Source organism: Bactrocera dorsalis, chromosome 5 (genome assembly GCF_023373825.1).
Source record: "Bactrocera dorsalis isolate Fly_Bdor chromosome 5, ASM2337382v1, whole genome shotgun sequence".
In the NCBI taxonomy this organism is placed as follows: domain Eukaryota; kingdom Metazoa; phylum Arthropoda; class Insecta; order Diptera; family Tephritidae; genus Bactrocera; species Bactrocera dorsalis.
This window is the reverse complement of record NC_064307.1, coordinates 74,630,222-74,648,751: the sequence shown is the minus strand read 5'-3', so window position 1 is coordinate 74,648,751 and position 18,530 is coordinate 74,630,222. Positions and strand designations below refer to the sequence as shown.

Genomic DNA, 18,530 nt, shown 5'->3' with positions numbered 1-18,530 from the left:
TATTATTTGTGTTAGTGGTTTCGTGAACTTAGATAACAATAACAATCATTGGCAGGACAGAACCTTAGCCTCCTCCTGGTGAAAATTGGTATTATTGAGACCCTCAGAGGTAAGAAAAATTATAATAAAAGACAATAATCCAGATAATGCTCAAGATATTTAACTCGTAAGCTATTCTACATATGGTAATACATACCGTGTTTAGCATAGCTGTTGTATAGAATTGAATTATGTATTATCATGATTCCCGACCGTATTTATTTTTTAATACAACTTATTTAAAGCGAATGTATTTTTTATTATAGAATGTTTACAATCTAATACATTTGGTTTTAATATTTATAAAATTATTAAGAATGCATCCCAAAAAAGTTGTTTTCGCTTTATACCCTTATAAGTTGAAATCACGTAATATTTAATAAATAAAAAAAAACATCTTAGGACACTTGTTTATCATTTTTTAGCTAATTCCGCAGATAACCAGTCAAGACCTTCATAGAGCCCATTGCCCTGAGTAGCACACGCTGCTTGAATATACCACTATAAAAAATATTCGTTTATTATATTAAAGCATTGTGTATGAAATGAAGCTTACATGACGATTTCGAAGTTGATTAAGTCTCAATTTGTCGGTCAATTCAGCAGCACTCATAGCATTTGGTAAATCCTGTTTATTAGCGAATACAAGCAGTACAGCATCACGAAGTTCATCTTCTTGCAACTGTAAAAATAAATGTGTACGTTTATCTTAATGTATATGTATATAAACACGTATATATATAAACACGTACCATATTCTGTAGTTCTTTTTCAGCTTCATTTATTCTATCGCGATCATTTGAGTCTACTACAAATATTAGACCTTGTGTGTTTTGGAAGTAATGACGCCATAGTGGTCTGATTTTGTCTTGACCACCGACGTCCCACACCGTGAAACATATATTTTTATATTCGACGGTCTCAACATTGAAACCAATAGTTGGAATGGTCGTGACAATCTCCCCGAGTTTTAATTTATATAGAATGGTGGTTTTACCAGCAGCATCTAAACCAACTGTACATACACAGAAAATAGATATACAATTTGTGATTATATTTATATGCTTAAAATATTAATAATATCAATTTTAGAAAATAATGACGTCGAAAAGGCGAATCTTTCGAATATTTCCTGTAAAGTTTCCATATTTTTGTATGCATGTGTAAATACAACAAAATCATAAGTTACCCATCAAAATACGCATTTGCTTCTTTCCGAAAAGACGTGTCAGCAAACTAGAAATTGTTAAACCCATTGTTGCAGAACTGTTGTAGATTGATATATTTTTCTAAGTCAGGGTTAACTTTCAACACGGTAATTGTATTATTATAATACTTTCAGGTTTCAGTCAATTAATTTTATTAGGATTTAAATGAGATACTCTCAATTCTTAATTTATCGACGTGTAGTAATAGTAATATTCTCCCATAAGAATTCCAATATGGCAGCTAAAGAATGACAAGTGCTTTAGTGACATTGCCAACATCAATTTTACCCGTGTGTACACCATGGATTCTATATTCAGTTATTATAACTTCACGCTGTGGAAAGATATTATCTTTTTAATAAAAAATGTAAAATTTGATTGTAGCCATTATTTCAAATATTTCAATTAGAACGTAGATTATAAAAAAGTACAGATTCGATAGCGAACATTCTAAAATTTTCAGCAAGCGAATTCACCACACAACGAAGGATTTCACTCCGTGAATACTAACATTGTTTTTACTTTTAACAGAAGGGAATCTGTAAAATTACTACAGAATGTTAATACATAGAGAAGACGGAAATGTTACCTATACTAAAATGTAAATTACTATAAGCGAACATCGGAGAAGCACAAGTTTGAAAATGAAATTAAAAAGAAATTTAATTGAATTATTTGAAAAAAAATATACTTATATATGTAAGTATGTATGGTAAATTTAAAAATCAGTAATTCACTTACTTAAAATTAATGGGGGGAATCCTGCACTCTTCCGCCGAAGTTTAAAATACTATTTCTCAGTCCTGACATCTTGGTTAATTTTAAAACTCGGAGTATGTGGAAATATAGTAAAAGCATACAATTTTACTGTTTATATTATTTTATTAGAAATTATGTTTTATTTTGTCATTATCTATTATCTATTTCGCACAAAGAGAAAAAAGAAAAGTTAGCTTCGTCTGCACCGAAGCAATAATACCCTTCGCAAGGTGACCTCTCGAGAATCTGGCTGCCAGCTCACTCTATATAAGTAAAGCATGCGCTGTACCTGGCCAGTGCTTAGGAGACTCCCGTGTCTCGATGTGATGTGAGTTAAAAGTTATGAGGTGACTTGACAGAAAATTGGGTGCCAGTAAAGAAAGCGCTGTGCCTGATCAGTGCTTATGTGACTCTGGTGTCTTGATGTGATTTAAAAGTCATGAGGTGACTTCACAGGAAATTGGCTGCCAGCTGGCTCTACATAAGTAAAGCTGACACTGTACTTGGCCATTGCTTAGGTAACTCTCGCGCCGTGATGTTATATGATTTGAAAGTCACGCGATAATTTCGCGGGAGCAGGCTTCTAGTTGGCTATATAAGTAAAGCAGGCACCGTGTCTGGCCAGTGCTTAAGTGACTCTCGCGCCGTGATGTTATGTGATTTGAAAGTCACGCGGTAAATTTGCGGGAGCTGGCTGCTAGTTGGCTATAGAGGTAAAGCAGGCACGGTGCCTGGGCAGTGCCTAGGTGACTTTCGCGCCGCGATGTTATGTGAATTGAAAGTCACGCGGTAAATACGCAGCAAGCTAGCTGCCAGTTGGCTATATGAGTAAAGCAGGCACGGTGGCTGGGCAGTGCTTAGGTGACCTTCGCGCCGCGATGTTATGTGAATTGAAAGTCACGCGGTAAATTCGGGGGAAGCTAGCTGCCTGTTGGCTATATAAGTAAAGCAGGCACCGTGCCTGGCCAGTGCTTAAGTGACTATCGCACCGTGATGTATTGTGATTTGAAAGTCACGCGGTAAATTCGCGGGAGCTGGCTGCCGGTTGGCTATATAAGTAAAGCAGGCGCCGTGCCTGGCTTAGGTGACTCTCGCGCCGCGATGTTATGTGATTTAAGAGTTATGAGGTGACCTGACGAAAATTGGCGCCTGTTGGCTCTATATCAGTAAAGCAGACTCTGTACCTGCTCAGTGCTTATGTGACTTTCTTACGTGCGTGATTTAGAAGTTATGACGTGATCTCACAGGAAATTGTCTGCCAGCCACAATTTACTTGAAGCATAGAACAAATAGTTAATTCCCCTATTAGCATTCTAAATAAATATAAGATAATCCCTCTATAAAAACCACTTTTATAATTTATTTATCTTTTAATTTTTGCTTGATGTAAAGTATTTTTATAATATTATTTAAATTCCTGCTTATATAAACATTATGGAAATAAAAAATATATGTGTAAAAAATATACACTAGGTTTTTAAAGAATTGTATTTCATCTTCTACTTATATATGTATATAAATCAAATATTGCAAACTAGAATATATATTTTGTATTTTAATGTCCAAACGGTAACAAATAACACATGACATTAATATAAAGTGCTGTTAAATGTTTACAAAAATAAATATAACCCTTTTTCAACTCTTTCGTGTGATTAAAGATTTTATTATTTTAGTTTTCGTACCTACATATATACACACGATTTGCGAATATTTTATAGTTATACTAATTACCATACCAAAAGGAGATGGAAACACGTGCAGTTATTCTACTTATACATCTCTTAACTTATTGCTTAAAAAGTACAAATGGACGGAATATTTTTCAATATATTCTGCTTTTGTAAGGAAATTATGCAGTAAGGCCTTTTGCTTAGTGTTCCTTAGTATAAAGATATTCTTAATGTTCTATCACTTTAAAAGCACAAAAAAATGTGTAAAAAATATAAAAATTAGATTCTATTAGTCTACGAATATCTTAGTAGGGCCGGTGAATGTAATAAAACACAGCCTCATTTAAATTACTTTATAGTTTGTGCAAATGTGTAAGTTCGCAATGTTTTTGTAATTGACAATTATTGTTAGCTGTTTTATCTGATAATATGTATATGTATGTAATATTTGTAATATTCGCGAGTTGCATTTGAATATACCATGGTATGTGTGCAGTCATATAATTTTGTAAATATTTAAATCATCAATGCATTGACCATATTAGATAATACATATGTACCATTTGGTCAATGTGCTCTTGCTTCCTAACGAAAATGCGATTTGAAACATTTTAGTTTGAAACCGAAATGGGCTTACACTGAATTCAATTAAATGAGCTACGTTTAATATTTTGTTAATAAATTTAATTTGTCAAAAAGATCAATAACCAACATAAGCCCTATGCAACTGCATGGAAAATACATTAAATTTAATAATTGTCATTCCACTTTTTCGAAATAAAATGTAAGGTAACTAAAAACAATTATATTCCAAGTTAATCGACAAAAATAACTAAGATTTAATCTAAAATTTATATTTTAAATTATGAGATAAGCCAAAATAATAACGCAAAATTTTCCGTGCAGTTTTATGATGAAGTGTACAAAAACTAGGAATAGTTCATATATTTCGAGATATTGAATTTATTTTGTTTAAAAAAAAAGCCGATTTATTAATGGTTTTAAGTTAAATCATTCAAAATATCTACCACAATCGGTATTTCACTTCATCTATGTTTGAGAATAACAACTTTTTAATATTCTTTCCTACTCCGTATAAACTAATGTTTTTTTGCTCTAAATTTCAATATTCTTAATCTAAAATTTCATTTCCGGGGGCATTTTTGAATCGACTATAGTTAAGTGGGAGGCACAAGCTCCGCTAGCAAAGTCTATTCAAGCCTAAAAAAGTCCTTCGGTCGCCAGCGGCTAAACTGTAGTTTTAATATTGCCACTTCATTGTCTTTGGTTTCACTTTATTTTTTTCACGCAATGAACAAATGTATAAATGAAGTTTGGTGTGGATATTGAATACGTGCATGCTTCACTAGCATTGGTCACAATGACGAATTAATGTCTAACGATTGATATGTTTACATTATTCAGAAGTGAAGTATTATTTATCCAGCGACTATTTCCCATAAATCCGATTTTGCGAACATTATAGACAACAATAGATTAGAACATTATATAATTATAAATGGATAGAAAATAATTAAGTGTAAAATTTAAGTCCAAATGGAAGACTAACTATTAGACGGATGTGTCCACTTTGCACAAAGCATTAAGCATCTTTTCATGAATTGCGTTTCTGAATTACTTTTAAGAGAATTCATTTAAATATCATATCAAATCAATTATATAATAATAAGAGAAAAATCTTCACCGTTTTGATTCTGTTAATACTACTAATTTACCAATGCCTTCAGTATTTTAACGTTTACTTTTGTACAATGCGGCTTTAAGTCAGGAGATAAACAACTACGAAAATAAGAAACAAAAACGTTATGCTTTTTGCATGTTTTCATGGTCAAAATGTTAAAAGCAAATATCAAAACAAAAGGAATTAAAATGTTATTTTGAGTATGACCTGCATTCGTATTGATTCTCTCGTTCATTTTAGACATTTTAAATTAAGTTTTACATTGGAATGATAAATTTGCAGAAAAATTATTATTGGTGTAATTGAATTAAATGCGTAAACTTGTATGATTCGTAAATTTATCGATATGCATAAGGACCCTCATTATTATGTTGAAATAACAGCTCTATGTTATTTCTATACTAATGTTTATAAGTTCGGCTGCAATGGATATGCCTTATTGACACATGTACATATATGTATGCTATATGCAATGTGTATGTTTCGGACATACAACATATTTTTTCTGCACACATTACATATCGCATTAAAGTGTCAAAATACCATTATCTTCAGTTTACTGACATTTTACATCTTTTCCTCCTACAATATTCATTCCTCATCAAACCTCACACTTCTGTGCTATGTGTTTGAATGCGAACTTTTTTTACACTACTACTACGGTGCATAGGCGGTGAGCTTCCCGATCCTGAAAAGCCAGGGTTTGGAATACCTAACGCAGGATCACGAGGCGGGCGAGGTTTCTTTAAACTGGAGCGAAGCGGAGAACGTGTTATTGATTCCACTGTTGAACCGTTTGATACGCTAGTCATTGTAGTGGACATAGATGCGACACTTCCTCCATTACGTATACCGCTATAAGGCCTGCCAGATGCATCAGTTACCGAAACACCTAGTATGTATACAAACATGTTTTTTTATCTAACAAAAATAATTTTAATAAGAACTTTTACCGTTCCTTGAACGTGACTCTTTGTAACCCGGATTGTTGTACGTTGTGGCGTTGGCAGGTGAAGAAGTGTCAACAACCATTGTGGGATCTCCGCCCATCCGACGTGAGAAAAGTACATCGTAAAGAGCGGCAAGAAAAAGTCCAATAGTTAAAGCGATTACTGCAACCTATAAATAAATATATTTCAATTACTTGAATAATTTGATAACTCTAGAAAGAAAAAAATCTTGTTTTCGTTTGTAACTGCTGACAGTTTCTGATAGTTGCCGAAATCATAATTTTGATAGTATTGGATTCATTTTCGATGTAGAATTCTAATTGGATTTAACCGATAAGTGGCATGCAGGAAATTTTTTCAGTGTCCCTATCGGACAACCAAGAGACTCAAAGGTGCCATATTTGAAATATTGCATTGAAATTTGTCTGCAATAACTAATCGTCTGGTAATCTATTTTGGTTTCTACAAAACTCAGTGTATATTCTTTTAGTAGATATTATTTAAATTTATGCTACTTTATGATTACTATATGTATATAGACTTAGTTTTCACTAGCTTAAAACAAGAAATACCACTAAATTGTATTCCAATAATTTTTCAATACATATTTTTCAATAAGTAAATATTGCAAATTAATGTACTTTGTTCCTTCTATAATCGAAATTATATGTTTGAAAATATTAAAGCATTGTTTACCTGTAAATAAAACGATATACCTCGAGAAATTTTAAAGCCATATTTTTCTGAATCATCAATTTGCAGAGCAAACATTACTGTTGCGACGGTAGCCAACAGACCTAAATAAATAGTTGCAAATAAATAAATAAGAAACAAGGAATTAAAAATTAAAAAATATTCACATGCTATCAGCGCCAATATCATCTTAAATATAACCAATGTGTTGTAAGGCATTACAACTTTTTCACGAGAGGATATCATCGCTATTTGTATTATCGATAGAACACAGAAAATACCTAGAGCTGCCGAGCTTACGATGGTTAATAGACCACTTATGTTAACGACAGCTAAAAGAAAATATTTAATGATAGTTTTTTCTATTTATCTCTAAATACTTACTGGATAATCTAAATTTCGAAACATCATTACCACATTTTTCCCGGTTATATGTTAGCTGTTTGCAAACTTTGAAGAGACCGAAATATCCTCGATCGAAATCATAGCCACCTGAAATATATTAAAAGGTAAATATGTTTAGATTATAAAAAATTTATAAATAGTCACCAGTTGGACTATCATAGTAACCCCAAATAGGTATTCCTATAGCTGCTGAAGCTAATGCAAAGCAAAGAAATCCTAAACAAGTTACTCCAGCGGCAAAGAGAGAATTGCGTGATTTTGCCATCCTTTGGATATCTGCATAGTATATATGATGCTTACATTAATCAAATTTAAATTCGTAGCTTAGAGATTCCTACAGGGTGACAGGCGGTTGTCATATATATCTACCTAAAAAATTGAGAAATAGTATATGTATATAATGATTGTGAAATATGACCATATGGTAAAGGTGGTTAATTTTGAGATAAATTCCCTAAAATGATTCGTTATTTTAAATATATGTTCACAAAACAAAGTAATTATTTACATAAAGCTTTAAAGAACTTTTTCTAGATGTATGTTAAATAAGAGTTACCATAATATATTTAAAAAAAATTTCATAATCTATTAAAATAGCCATAAAGTTCATTAAGGTGTTTTAAAACTATTTATATATTAAGAAGATCTAAATATGTTGTTTTAATATTGGAGAAATGCAGACCCTATCAACATAATTTGTGTTTAAAACAGAGGACTTGGAAATTTATCAACCGCTCTGGAAGGTAGCCGATGTTAGAATTTTATATATTGTTCGAAAACTGCAGGTCAAACGAAATCTTCCTAGCACAATGACATGTTTAAAGGACTGCTTATTTAACTACTGTACAGTGATTTAACACCATTGAAATCAATCAAAATATACGATTTCTTTAATGTTGGTCATTGTTGTGCCTCACTCAATATTTCGTTCTAAAATTTACCATGACAACATAAAAGTCTGAAACGTTTGCATACTAATTGTGGTATTAAATACGTATACGTACCTTATAGATATATATGTGTGTTTAATTTAATGTAACTACGTGAAGCAATAAGTTGGTTGTTAATATACATAACTATTAATACTTAATGAAAATTAAAATACGACTAAAAACAAAGACAAAAATGATATAACATTCCCACGTGTAGCTATTAGCACAGCCTGAAAAACAAAGGAATATGACTAAAAACATGCCAATAAATTCTGTAAATCATCATTATGCTAATTCATGATAACGAAATAATACCAATACAACTGTCAACAATTTTGAAACTGATCCATTTCTAATCCTGGATTTATACATACATATGTACATACATACATATATGAAAGTTGAACAAATTACACACTTTTTATTGCAATGCTTTCACGAACTTTGGTAGGGGCAGCTTTATAAATACATATGCGTATTAGTTATGTATGTACTAAACTTACTTTTTTCTTATTGTGACGCACTTTTGAAAATATACAATTATTGATGAATCTCATCATTAGCTTTCAGTATTAAGCAAATAGTATTTTAATGCGTTGCATTAATCTACCCAAATATACAAAAAATAAGAAAGTTGAATCGAGTTTTACACATTTTCTATGAAATAAACCTAATATTTAAACATTTAATGATTATCGGTCGATTAGTGATGTTTTATTTGCATTACTTGTCTTGTGATTGAAAAATTTAGTTGGTATGATACATATATGAACTATAAAATTAGACTTCAGAAAAGGTAATGCGTTTACAGTATTGCATTCGAGTTTTCACAGCAAGAACCAAAAAGGTTATATCTCTTAAATCTATGTTTGTGTCTACGCACATTGCGCTCTCTCAAGTTTACAGTATCACGCGCGCACAGAACGCAGAAAAACAATAACGTGCACGTTTGACGCGAGCATATAAAAAAAACTCCAAAGAACATGCAATATAATAATAATATTATACATCTCTGACAAACCCATCCGAAAGGAATTTAACAAAATACTTATGTTTTTATTTACCCTCTTGAGAAGTTGCACGATGATATTAGAGAAGATTCATTGTACGTTGTATCTTCTCTGGTGATATCATTGATAAAACTACAATTATGCCGATATACATATGTATATATGTATGTATGTACTCGTACATACGTAAATTTACGCAAGTCAAGCTATGGACAAAAGGGTATTTGAATGCAAAATTCTTATGTTGTTTGCATGTATCTATTAAGATGTATGCTATTTTTATAAAACAATTTTATTAGTTTTTAACTTTTTTAATGCTTATCCCACAACATGTTTTAATTCAAATTTGTTCCGCCATAAATTCTCTTTAAAATCTAAAGCTCGGCTCTAAAATTTACATTTAGAGAACGGATATAAAACAAATTTCGGAGATGAATATTAACTATCTTACTCTCTCTGATTTTCAATAGGTATCTACATACATATATGCATATAATATATATGTATGTACGTGTATTTATATGTATGTTTGTTGTATGTACATATGTTTATAAATATATGTATATGTATATATAATATTATAAATAATCGACATGTTCGTTTAAAATAATATACATATGTATTTACATATATTGATGTACAAACATGATAAGATGGTGGTTAAAACCGGACCTTTTTGTTTATATATTCTTATATACCGATCTATTATTTAAGCTTTATAATAATCCATTAGTTTGTGTCAGATAAAATGACTGTGTAGGTAGACATTCCAAGTTTTGTTCCAGTGAAAAGTGGAATGGGCGACAAATGCGATCTATGTACTCACTCAACTGTATAAAACTTACGCGATCACTAAATCATTCGAGTATACAGCGATGGGCAGCTTTAATATATGGAGTTTTACCATACTTTCTTCCCCAACAATTTTCGCTAATGCGTTCCTTTATACTTATGTATGCATATGTAATGTATATAGTCTTTATTTTCATTAATTTACTTAGGATTGGAATTGTTCAACTTTCATGTAACACAACCATCCCACATTTTGAAAGTATTATCAAAATTATATATTTGAGTAAAGACGATTAATTATTGTAGGTAGGTACAAATGCTTTTTTTCTACACTAGTAAGTTAATATGCTATATTAAACCTACACATATACGTTGCAACTCTTCAACATGCATTGGTATGTATATTGCTGTTCAGCCACGTAAGTATGTATTAGTCTCACTTAGTGCAATAAAGGTGCTTAAAATTGAATTGTTACGCGGCACTTAAAACGTTTTTAGATGAATTTAACATACATATGTACGTGTGTATGCACATGCAAACGATTCAAATTCTTGCTCTTATGTATTCCAATACGCTTTAAAACAATCATATCAAAATCTGCACACCGTCTTATTTTGTCATTCATTTACACTGTCTTTAAACAAGCAACGCACCTTATTACCAAACAAATGCAACTAAATGGTGGCTTGGGCAGAGAATGTAAAGACATGCTTTTAAGTTCTCTGGTTTGGCTATAATTTTCAAAAGTTTCTTCATTGTTATTTACATACCACCTTCATATGTAAACGTAAAGAAAATTGAGAAGCTAATAGAAACGAAACGAAACGAGAACTGCGCACAACTACAACAATACAAAAGTTCATTCTTAAAGTTTACAATATTTTCACCATATGGTAAAATGGAAAATTAAAAGCTCATTTTCTTTACGAATTTATATTTTTTATGAGGAGTCGATTTGAGTTGGTTGTTCTTTTCATAGCCATAAAGAGGTAATGGATAACCAATTAGGTATGGGCATACATATATCGATGTTTTTCGCTAAAAACTATCTTCACAACATTCACTTCGATTTAGAAATAAAACCTAGTATCCATCGATGAAATCACTTGTATAGTGTATGATCTGCTTACTTCGTTTTAAAAAGTATGGACTTAAATGTACAACAGGGGAAGCTTTTGCCGAAGGTATAAAAGCTTGGACAACTGTTTATTGGCATTCAGTTAATTATTTACGACGGCAATTTTCCATTGTGATTCAGGTTAGTAATATTTTATCCAAAGGAATAGAATTTGTTTTTAAATACTGACCAACTTTCAGGATATCATTGTAATTTGATACCAATTCATTAAAAACCATAATGTCGGTTCCTGATGTGATTCTAAATAATGGATTAAAGATTCCCATCCTTGGTCTAGGGACATGGGGCGTAAGTATATATAGTGTATATTTAATATACCTATTTTGAGTATGTGTGGCAGTTTTATATATGGTTGTATACATACATATTTTATTTGAACAACTATTAAATAAGGCGAAATGTGTGATTCTGTGTGATCGTAATAATGGATAGTAATTCTGCGCAAAAAGTGCATGTTAAGAAACTAAGCACGTACTGAAGCCAACTCGACTAACAATCATCTCGATTTGCAAACAGCAGCAAAATAACGATACCCAGGTTTAAATGATTATTTTATATACATATAAGTTTATGCATGTTTATCCATTTATTATAATTGACCTAATAGGAAGTATCTTAGGCAAAAACTTCAATAATATTATAAGGAATACGGATACATGCATATATAATACACTTGTATCCCACAATATTTAATATTAAGTATTTTTCTCAACTAGAGTGCAATTGCGAATAATGTTGATAAATGAACTTAACACGCGGAGAGAGAGTGGCGATTGATAAGAGCTCTATGTACATATTTATAATTTTTAACACAAATCAACATGTGTACATATGTACATATGTATATCCAGTAATTCTAGCGAATCATTGCTATGCAAATGGCATTTTTGTCAACAATTTTTTAATCTTCATAACAAGCTGTTCTTATATTTCGGTGTTAGAAATTGTAGTATGTCTGTACGTGTCTGCCATTTGATTATGAAAATTCAAATAATAAAAATGATTGTGAAATCTTTTGCTCTTAATTTATTAGCAAAACAAATAAATTACTAACCATTTAGAAATGAAAGAAGTCATTGAAAACTTTACAAATTGTATCAATTATCAGTTTTTTATGCTATACGAGTACATAGAAATACAAGGGCAAGGGTTATAGAGCAGATAGTAGTTTCGTTACTATCTATTTTGTATGAGTTTTTGCAGAAAAATTTGTTAGTGAAATTTTATTAGTTATTATACTAAGGAACCTATATACACATATGAAACACTCTTTACATTTTTATATTTACATATAGAATATGTATGTAGCCATTAATATTTTAAATTATTTGTCAATTATTATATATTTGTTGGAATTTTACATAGAGTCCTAAGGGAGAAACTGAGCAAGCCGTTAAAGATGCTATTGATATTGGTTATCGTCACATCGATTGTGCATATGTGTATCAAAATGAGGATGAAGTCGGAGCCGGAATTGAAGCTAAAATAGCTGAAGGTGTTGTGAAGCGGTGAGAGTATTTTGAAAAAATGTTAGTATCATACGTATAATAATATTTTTATATTACAGTGAGGAATTGTTTATTACCAGTAAATTATGGAATACCTTCCATAAACCTGAATTAGTACGCGAAGCCTTAGAAACTACTTTAAAGAATTTGCGCTTGGATTACCTCGACTTGTACTTGGTTCATTGGCCAATGGGCTATAAAGAGGGCGGAGCATTGTTTCCAAATGATGATATTGGCAAAGTGCAACATTCGGATGTCGATTATGTAGACACATGGAAGGCAATGGAAAAACTTGTAGAAGCTGGTCTTGTTAAGTCCATTGGTATATCTAATTTCAACAAACGTCAAATTGAACGTGTGCTTGAGGTTGCAAGCATTGTTCCCGTTACAAATCAAATTGAAAGTCACCCTTATTTGACTCAAGAAAAGCTGATTGAATTTTGTAAATCAAAAAACATTACTATAACTGCATACAGTCCTCTGGGTTCACCTAGCAGGCCATGGGCGAAACCAGAAGATCCCGTTTTGTTAGAGGACGCTAAAGTAAGTGTTTATCTAAAAATTTGAACGTATAATTTATATGTACATAACTTTTTCAGATTGTGGGTATCGCTAAAAAGTATGGCAAAACTCCGGCGCAAATTCTCATTCGCTACCAATTGCAACGTGGAAACATTGTAATCCCAAAGTCTGTAACTAAAAGTCGTATTGCATCTAACTTCGATGTGTTCAATTTTGAATTAAACACAGAAGATATTGCCACAATTAGTAGCTTTAATTGTAACGGACGTTTCGTACCCATGGATAAGTAAGTGGTTAATATAAAATATAACGATATTTGGCATTATAGTTATTAAATATCGGTTTATTTCCTATATCAATGTTGCATATAACGATGTTGGCCATTAGCGCTGCCCGTTTAATGATAAGTTTTAATTTCGTAAAGTTTAAAACAAATGAAAATTTAGTAATTTGTTCAAAATATACGTTAGCTTTGAATCTTATATCTGCATTGTTATGATGGGTTATTACACTTTAAATACATTTTGACTCCTAAAATTATTCAATACCTTAGCAATAACTTCAATGCATAGAATAAACTAATTATTTAGCATTGATGCTTTAATCGCGATTTATTTGTAACTCCTTAATATTTCTGCAATAACACTGTTGCTAATATCTAAATTGAAAGATTTTATTTAATCATATTTTTATTTTCAGCCATCGATCACATAAGTACTATCCATTTAATGATGAGTTCTAGTGAATGGTCCTTTGGTTGTGTTGCTGTAATTATTCACACATACATATATAAATTCATATTTTTATATAAATGTATCTAATGATGGTATATTAAATAAATAAACATAAATGATTTTACCAACTATATCTATTATACATATATATATTTAATTTCCGGCATTGGATTATACACTTAAATATAATATGGATATACATATATATATAATATATGTATGAATATGTAACAACTCTGCCTTCTCTACAAATTCACGGTTTCTGATATGTTCTCTGGAGAGTCTACTTAGGAACGAAACGGGAACAGTACACAGCACAGAGAACGTTTAAACGTTCTCTGCATCATTTACGTTCTCTGACACAACAAACGTTCCACCATATGGTGAAATGAAAAATGAAAAGCTCATCGAATATATTTATTTTTCGAATTTATATTTTTATGTGGAATTGAATCTTCTTATTGCAATCACAAAGAGTTAATAGATAACCATAAAGACGCATATGTACACGTGTTTTTCGCTAATGGGATGGATATCTTCACAACATACACTTCGATTTAGAAGTCAAACTTTTACCCATCGGCCAAAAAACGATTTCAATCAATTGTATAGTCTATGACCTCATTAAGTCGTTTTAAAAAGTATGAACTTAATAAATATAATAGCAAGGGAAGCTTTTGGCGAAGGTATAAAAGCTTTGACAACTGTTTGTTGGCATTCAGTGAATTATTCACACCGGTAGTTTTCCATTGTGATTCAGGTTAGTAATATTTTTTCTAAAGGAAAATAATTTGTTATAAAATACTGACCAACTTTCAGGATATCGTTGTAATTTGATACTACTTCATTAAAAAACCATAATGTCGGTTCCTAATGTGGTTCTAAATAATGGATTAAAGATTCCCATCATTGGTCTAGGAACATGGGGCGTAAGTATAATAAAAAATTGAACATCAATAAATATATAATATATAATGTGTATTTAATATTCCTATTGTGAATATGTGTAACAATTTCATATATTCCCAATAGTAGATTTAACTAACTCTATAAAAGGCTTTAAGTGCATTAAACAATCCTTACTTCGTGATGACCGATTATTTTTTAAAGCTAATTGAATTTCTTTAAAGGTAGTAACTACAGCTGAACCACTGAATTTTCATTTTTTTTTTTCTAAATTTTAGTAGTGTAAAAAATATTTGATAGGAAATTGTAGATAGAGAGATTAAAAGTCAGTATTTTCTTTATTATATTTAAATGTGTGAATATTTTATCTTTTGAGCAATATTAACTACTATTGCATCCATTTATTAGAACCATGATTTGTCATGTACATACATACATATGTATCTAATATGAAGTAGTTTAGGCAAAAACTTATATTCTATTATCAAGAATACGTACATACATATATACTATGTATACTTACACTTTTATCGCACAATCTTTAACAAAACAAATAAGTTATTAACCATTTAGGGATGAATTACTATTGAAAACTTTGCAAATTGTATCAATTATCAGTTTTTATGCTATACATAGAAATCCATTTGATTTTTTTTTAACTTTTGACAGAGGTTAAGAGCAGTACATAAGTAGTTTCGTTATCTACTTTGTGTGAGTTTTTACAGTAATATTTGTTAGCTTGTGAAATTTTACACTTAAACATATAATATGTGTATCCATAAAAAGTTTAGATTATTTGTCAATTAATATACTTATAATTGTTTAGGATTTTTCTAGAGTTCTGGGGAAGAAGTTGAGCCAGCCTTTAAAGATGCTATTGGTGTTGGTTATCGCCGCAACGATTGTGCACATGTGTATAAAAATAATTTTTCTTTAAAAGTAATTGAATTCTTTTAAGTAGTAGTGGTAACTACAGCTGAACCACTGAATTATCATATTTTCTTAAATTTGAGTAGGGTAAAAAATATTTGATAAAATATTGTCTAAGTAGATAGAACGAAGTAGTGTAGGCAAAACCTTATATACTATTATGAAGAATACGGATAAATACATATACTTGTTTCGCACAATCTTTGACAATATTAAGTATTTGCCTCAACTAAAGAGCAATGACGAATGATGTTGATAAATGAACTTAACACTCGGAAAGAGGGTGATAAGAGCTCTATACATATTTATAATTTTTAAATCTAAGCTAAATACATACATATGTATATATATACATACATATATCCAGTAATTCTAGCAAATGATTGCTATGCTTTGTTATATAATTTTCCTAATTTCATAACAAAGTATTCTTAAATTTTAGTGTTTGAAATTCTTGACCACTTGGTTAAGGAAATCAAAAATGGGAATGTTCTTGAAACTTTTGGTCTCACTTTATTGACAAAACAAATAAATTACTAACCATTTAGAAATGAATCGTCATTGAAAACTTTGCAATTGTATCAATTATCAGTTTTTATGCTATACATAGAAATATTTTGAAGTCTTTTACTAAAAGAGAGGTTAAAGAGCAGTTAATAGTTTCGTTATTATCTATTTTGTGTGAGTTTTTGCAGTACAATTTGTAAGCTTGTGAGAATTTATTAATTATTATACTTAGCAACATACATATATACATACATACGTATATCAAATTTACACTTTACATTTATTATGTACATACATATACAATTTACAATATGTACATATGTATATAAATATTTTAGATTGTTTGTCAATTCTTATATATGTATTTGTTTGGGATTTACATAGAGTCCTAAGGGAGAAGTTGAGCAGGCCGTTAAAGATGCTATTGATGTTGGTTATCGTCACATAGATTGTGCACATGTGTATCAAAATGAGGATGAAGTCGGAGCCGGAATTGAAGCTAAAATAGCTGAAGGTGTTGTGAAGCGGTGAGAGTACTTTGTAAAATTTGCGAATCATACGTATAATAACAGTTCAAAATTACAGTGAGGAATTGTTTATAACCAGCAAATTATGGAATACCTTCCATAGTCCTGAATTAGTACGAGGAGCCTTAGAAACTACTTTAAAAAATTTGCGCTTAGATTACCTTGACTTGTACTTGATTCATTGGCCAATGGGCTTTAAAGAGGGCGGAGAATTGTTTCCAAATGATGATCTTGGCAAAATGCAATATTCGGATGTCGATTATGTAGACACATGGAAGGCAATGGAAAAACTTGTGGAAGCTGGTCTTGTTAAGTCCATTGGTGTATCTAATTTCAACAAACATCAAATTGAACGTGTGCTCGAGATTGCAACTATTGTTCCCGTTACAAATCAAGTTGAATGCCACCCTTATTTAACTCAAGAAAAGCTGATTGAATTTTGTAAATCAAAAAACATTACTATAACTGCATACAGTCCTCTGGGTTCACCTAACAGGCCATGGGCAAAATCAGGAGATCCCGTTTTGTTAGAGGACGCTAAAGTAAGTGTTTATATAAAAATTTGAAAGTATAATTTATATTAATATAAGTACATAACTTTTTCAGATTGTGGATATCGCTAAAAAGTATGACAAAACTCCGGCGCAAATTCTCATTCGCTACCAATTGCAACGTGGAAACATTGTAATCCCAAAGTCTGTAACTAAAAGTCGTATTGCATCTAACTTCGATGTGTTCAATTTCGAATTAAGCCCAGAAGATATCGCAACAATTAATAGCTTTAATTGTAACGGACGTTTCGTACCTCTGGACAAGTAAGTGGTTAATATAAAGTATAAACATATGTAGCATTATAATGATTAAACATCGGTTTATTTCCTATATATACATATATCAATTTTGCATATAGCGATGCTGACCATGAGCACTACCCGTTTAATGATGCATTTTAGTTTCGTAAAGTTGAAAACAAGTGAAAATTTAGTAATTTGTTCAAAATATAAGTCAGCTATTGGTCTAATGTCTTCACTGTTGTGATGGGTTATTTCACTTTAAATGCGTTTTGACTCTTAAAAATATTCAATATCTTAGCAGTAAGTTCAAGGCATATAGTTATTCTATTTGTTATTTGCTTGGTATTAGTTCTCCCCCCGCCACTTATATGTAACTCCTGAATATTTCTACATTAATTTATTTGGTACCAAATAGTATATTCCGCTTTTGTTGCACTAATTTCCCCCTTCTGCTTCTTATAACAACTTTTAAAAATTGTGACTAATATTTAAATTCAAAGATATTTTTAATCATATATTTATTTTCAGCCATCGATCACATCCGCACCATCCATTTATTGATGAGTTCTAGTGTGTGAAACTTAGTCCAGTTAAAATTGGGGTTATGTTACTGTAATTATTCACACAGATATATAAATACATATGTATATACAAATGGATTTAATAACACGGTATATTAAATAAACACATATATTTTCGTTATCTGTTATACATATACTTAATTTCCAATATTGGAGTTTTTAAACACAAACACTTAAATCAGGAAGTTTATGGTACGGAAAGTGCTGTAAAAGTATTGA

At 30.9% G+C, this 18,530-nt stretch overlaps 3 protein-coding genes across 15 annotated transcripts; 1 reads left to right on the top strand and 2 right to left on the bottom strand.

Moving 5' to 3' along the window:
* Positions 1 to 274: 274 nt before the first annotated feature.
* LOC105227425 (ADP-ribosylation factor 2) lies at positions 275 to 1,513 on the bottom strand. The gene is made up of 4 exons (XM_011206765.3): positions 1,229 to 1,513; positions 792 to 1,054; positions 596 to 721; positions 275 to 540 (listed from the first exon to the last, which is right to left on the bottom strand). Exons 1-4 carry the CDS (start codon positions 1,293 to 1,295, stop codon positions 454 to 456), a joined length of 543 nt encoding a protein of 180 aa, XP_011205067.1. The 5' UTR covers positions 1,296 to 1,513; the 3' UTR covers positions 275 to 453.
* A 1,843-nt stretch (positions 1,514 to 3,356) lies between these two features.
* Positions 3,357 to 10,901, bottom strand: LOC105227424 (uncharacterized). Of its 9 annotated transcripts, none has more exons than XM_019990720.3 (8): positions 10,527 to 10,901; positions 7,768 to 7,798; positions 7,574 to 7,705; positions 7,409 to 7,516; positions 7,192 to 7,356; positions 7,028 to 7,128; positions 6,335 to 6,500; positions 3,357 to 6,273 (listed from the first exon to the last, which is right to left on the bottom strand). In XM_019990720.3, the coding sequence occupies exons 1-8, from the start codon at positions 10,554 to 10,556 to the stop codon at positions 5,990 to 5,992; spliced, it is 1,017 nt and encodes a 338-aa protein (XP_019846279.1). In that variant the 5' UTR covers positions 10,557 to 10,901; the 3' UTR covers positions 3,357 to 5,989. The 9 variants fall into 9 exon arrangements, with proteins under 9 accessions (XP_019846279.1, XP_019846280.1, XP_019846282.1 ...); XM_019990721.3 differs by having other exon boundaries at positions 10,217 to 10,896; XM_019990723.3 differs by lacking the exon at positions 7,768 to 7,798 and having other exon boundaries at positions 10,217 to 10,896.
* A 210-nt stretch (positions 10,902 to 11,111) lies between these two features.
* On the top strand, positions 11,112 to 18,432 carry LOC105227422 (aldo-keto reductase family 1 member B1). 5 transcript variants are annotated; one of them, XM_049456987.1, is made up of 7 exons: positions 11,112 to 11,172; positions 11,239 to 11,422; positions 11,482 to 11,590; positions 12,668 to 12,810; positions 12,870 to 13,353; positions 13,410 to 13,618; positions 14,032 to 14,199. In XM_049456987.1, exons 3-7 carry the CDS (start codon positions 11,522 to 11,524, stop codon positions 14,072 to 14,074), a joined length of 948 nt encoding a protein of 315 aa, XP_049312944.1. In that variant the 5' UTR covers positions 11,112 to 11,172; positions 11,239 to 11,422; positions 11,482 to 11,521; the 3' UTR covers positions 14,075 to 14,199. The 5 variants fall into 5 exon arrangements, 3 of the variants coding, with proteins under 3 accessions (XP_049312944.1, XP_049312945.1, XP_011205062.2); XR_002183916.3 differs by lacking the exons at positions 11,112 to 11,172; positions 11,482 to 11,590; positions 12,668 to 12,810; ... (1 more) ...; positions 13,410 to 13,618; positions 14,032 to 14,199 and adding exons at positions 14,886 to 14,995; positions 16,794 to 16,936; positions 16,995 to 17,478; ... (1 more) ...; positions 17,847 to 18,030; positions 18,259 to 18,432 and having other exon boundaries at positions 11,274 to 11,422; XR_852632.4 differs by lacking the exons at positions 11,112 to 11,172; positions 11,239 to 11,422; positions 11,482 to 11,590; ... (2 more) ...; positions 13,410 to 13,618; positions 14,032 to 14,199 and adding exons at positions 14,680 to 14,826; positions 14,886 to 14,995; positions 16,794 to 16,936; ... (2 more) ...; positions 17,847 to 18,030; positions 18,259 to 18,432.
* Positions 18,433 to 18,530: the final 98 nt, after the last annotated feature.

Coding starts and splice junctions, on each gene's coding strand:
- LOC105227422 (XM_049456988.1), top strand. CDS start 11,522: ATGTCGGTTCCTGATGTGATTCTAAATAATGGATTAAAGATTCCCATC. Junction 11,591..12,667: donor TTGGTCTAGGGACATGGGGC/GTAAGTATATAT, acceptor AATTTTACATAG/AGTCCTAAGGGAGAAACTGA. Junction 13,619..18,258: donor CGTTTCGTACCCATGGATAA/GTAAGTGGTTAA, acceptor ATTTATTTTCAG/CCATCGATCACATCCGCACC.
- LOC105227424 (XM_019990720.3), bottom strand. CDS start 10,556: ATGCATGTTGAAGAGTTGCAACGTATATGT. Junction 7,799..10,526: donor AAGAGTTGCAACGTATATGT/GTAGGTTTAATA, acceptor TCAATTTTTTAG/GTAGATATATATGACAACCG. Junction 7,357..7,408: donor TTCGAAATTTAGATTATCCA/GTAAGTATTTAG, acceptor ATTTTCTTTTAG/CTGTCGTTAACATAAGTGGT.
- LOC105227425 (XM_011206765.3), bottom strand. CDS start 1,295: ATGGGTTTAACAATTTCTAGTTTGCTGACACGTCTTTTCGGAAAGAAG. Junction 1,055..1,228: donor GCAAATGCGTATTTTGATGG/GTAACTTATGAT, acceptor GTGTATGTACAG/TTGGTTTAGATGCTGCTGGT. Junction 722..791: donor AAAAAGAACTACAGAATATG/GTACGTGTTTAT, acceptor TTATTTTTACAG/TTGCAAGAAGATGAACTTCG.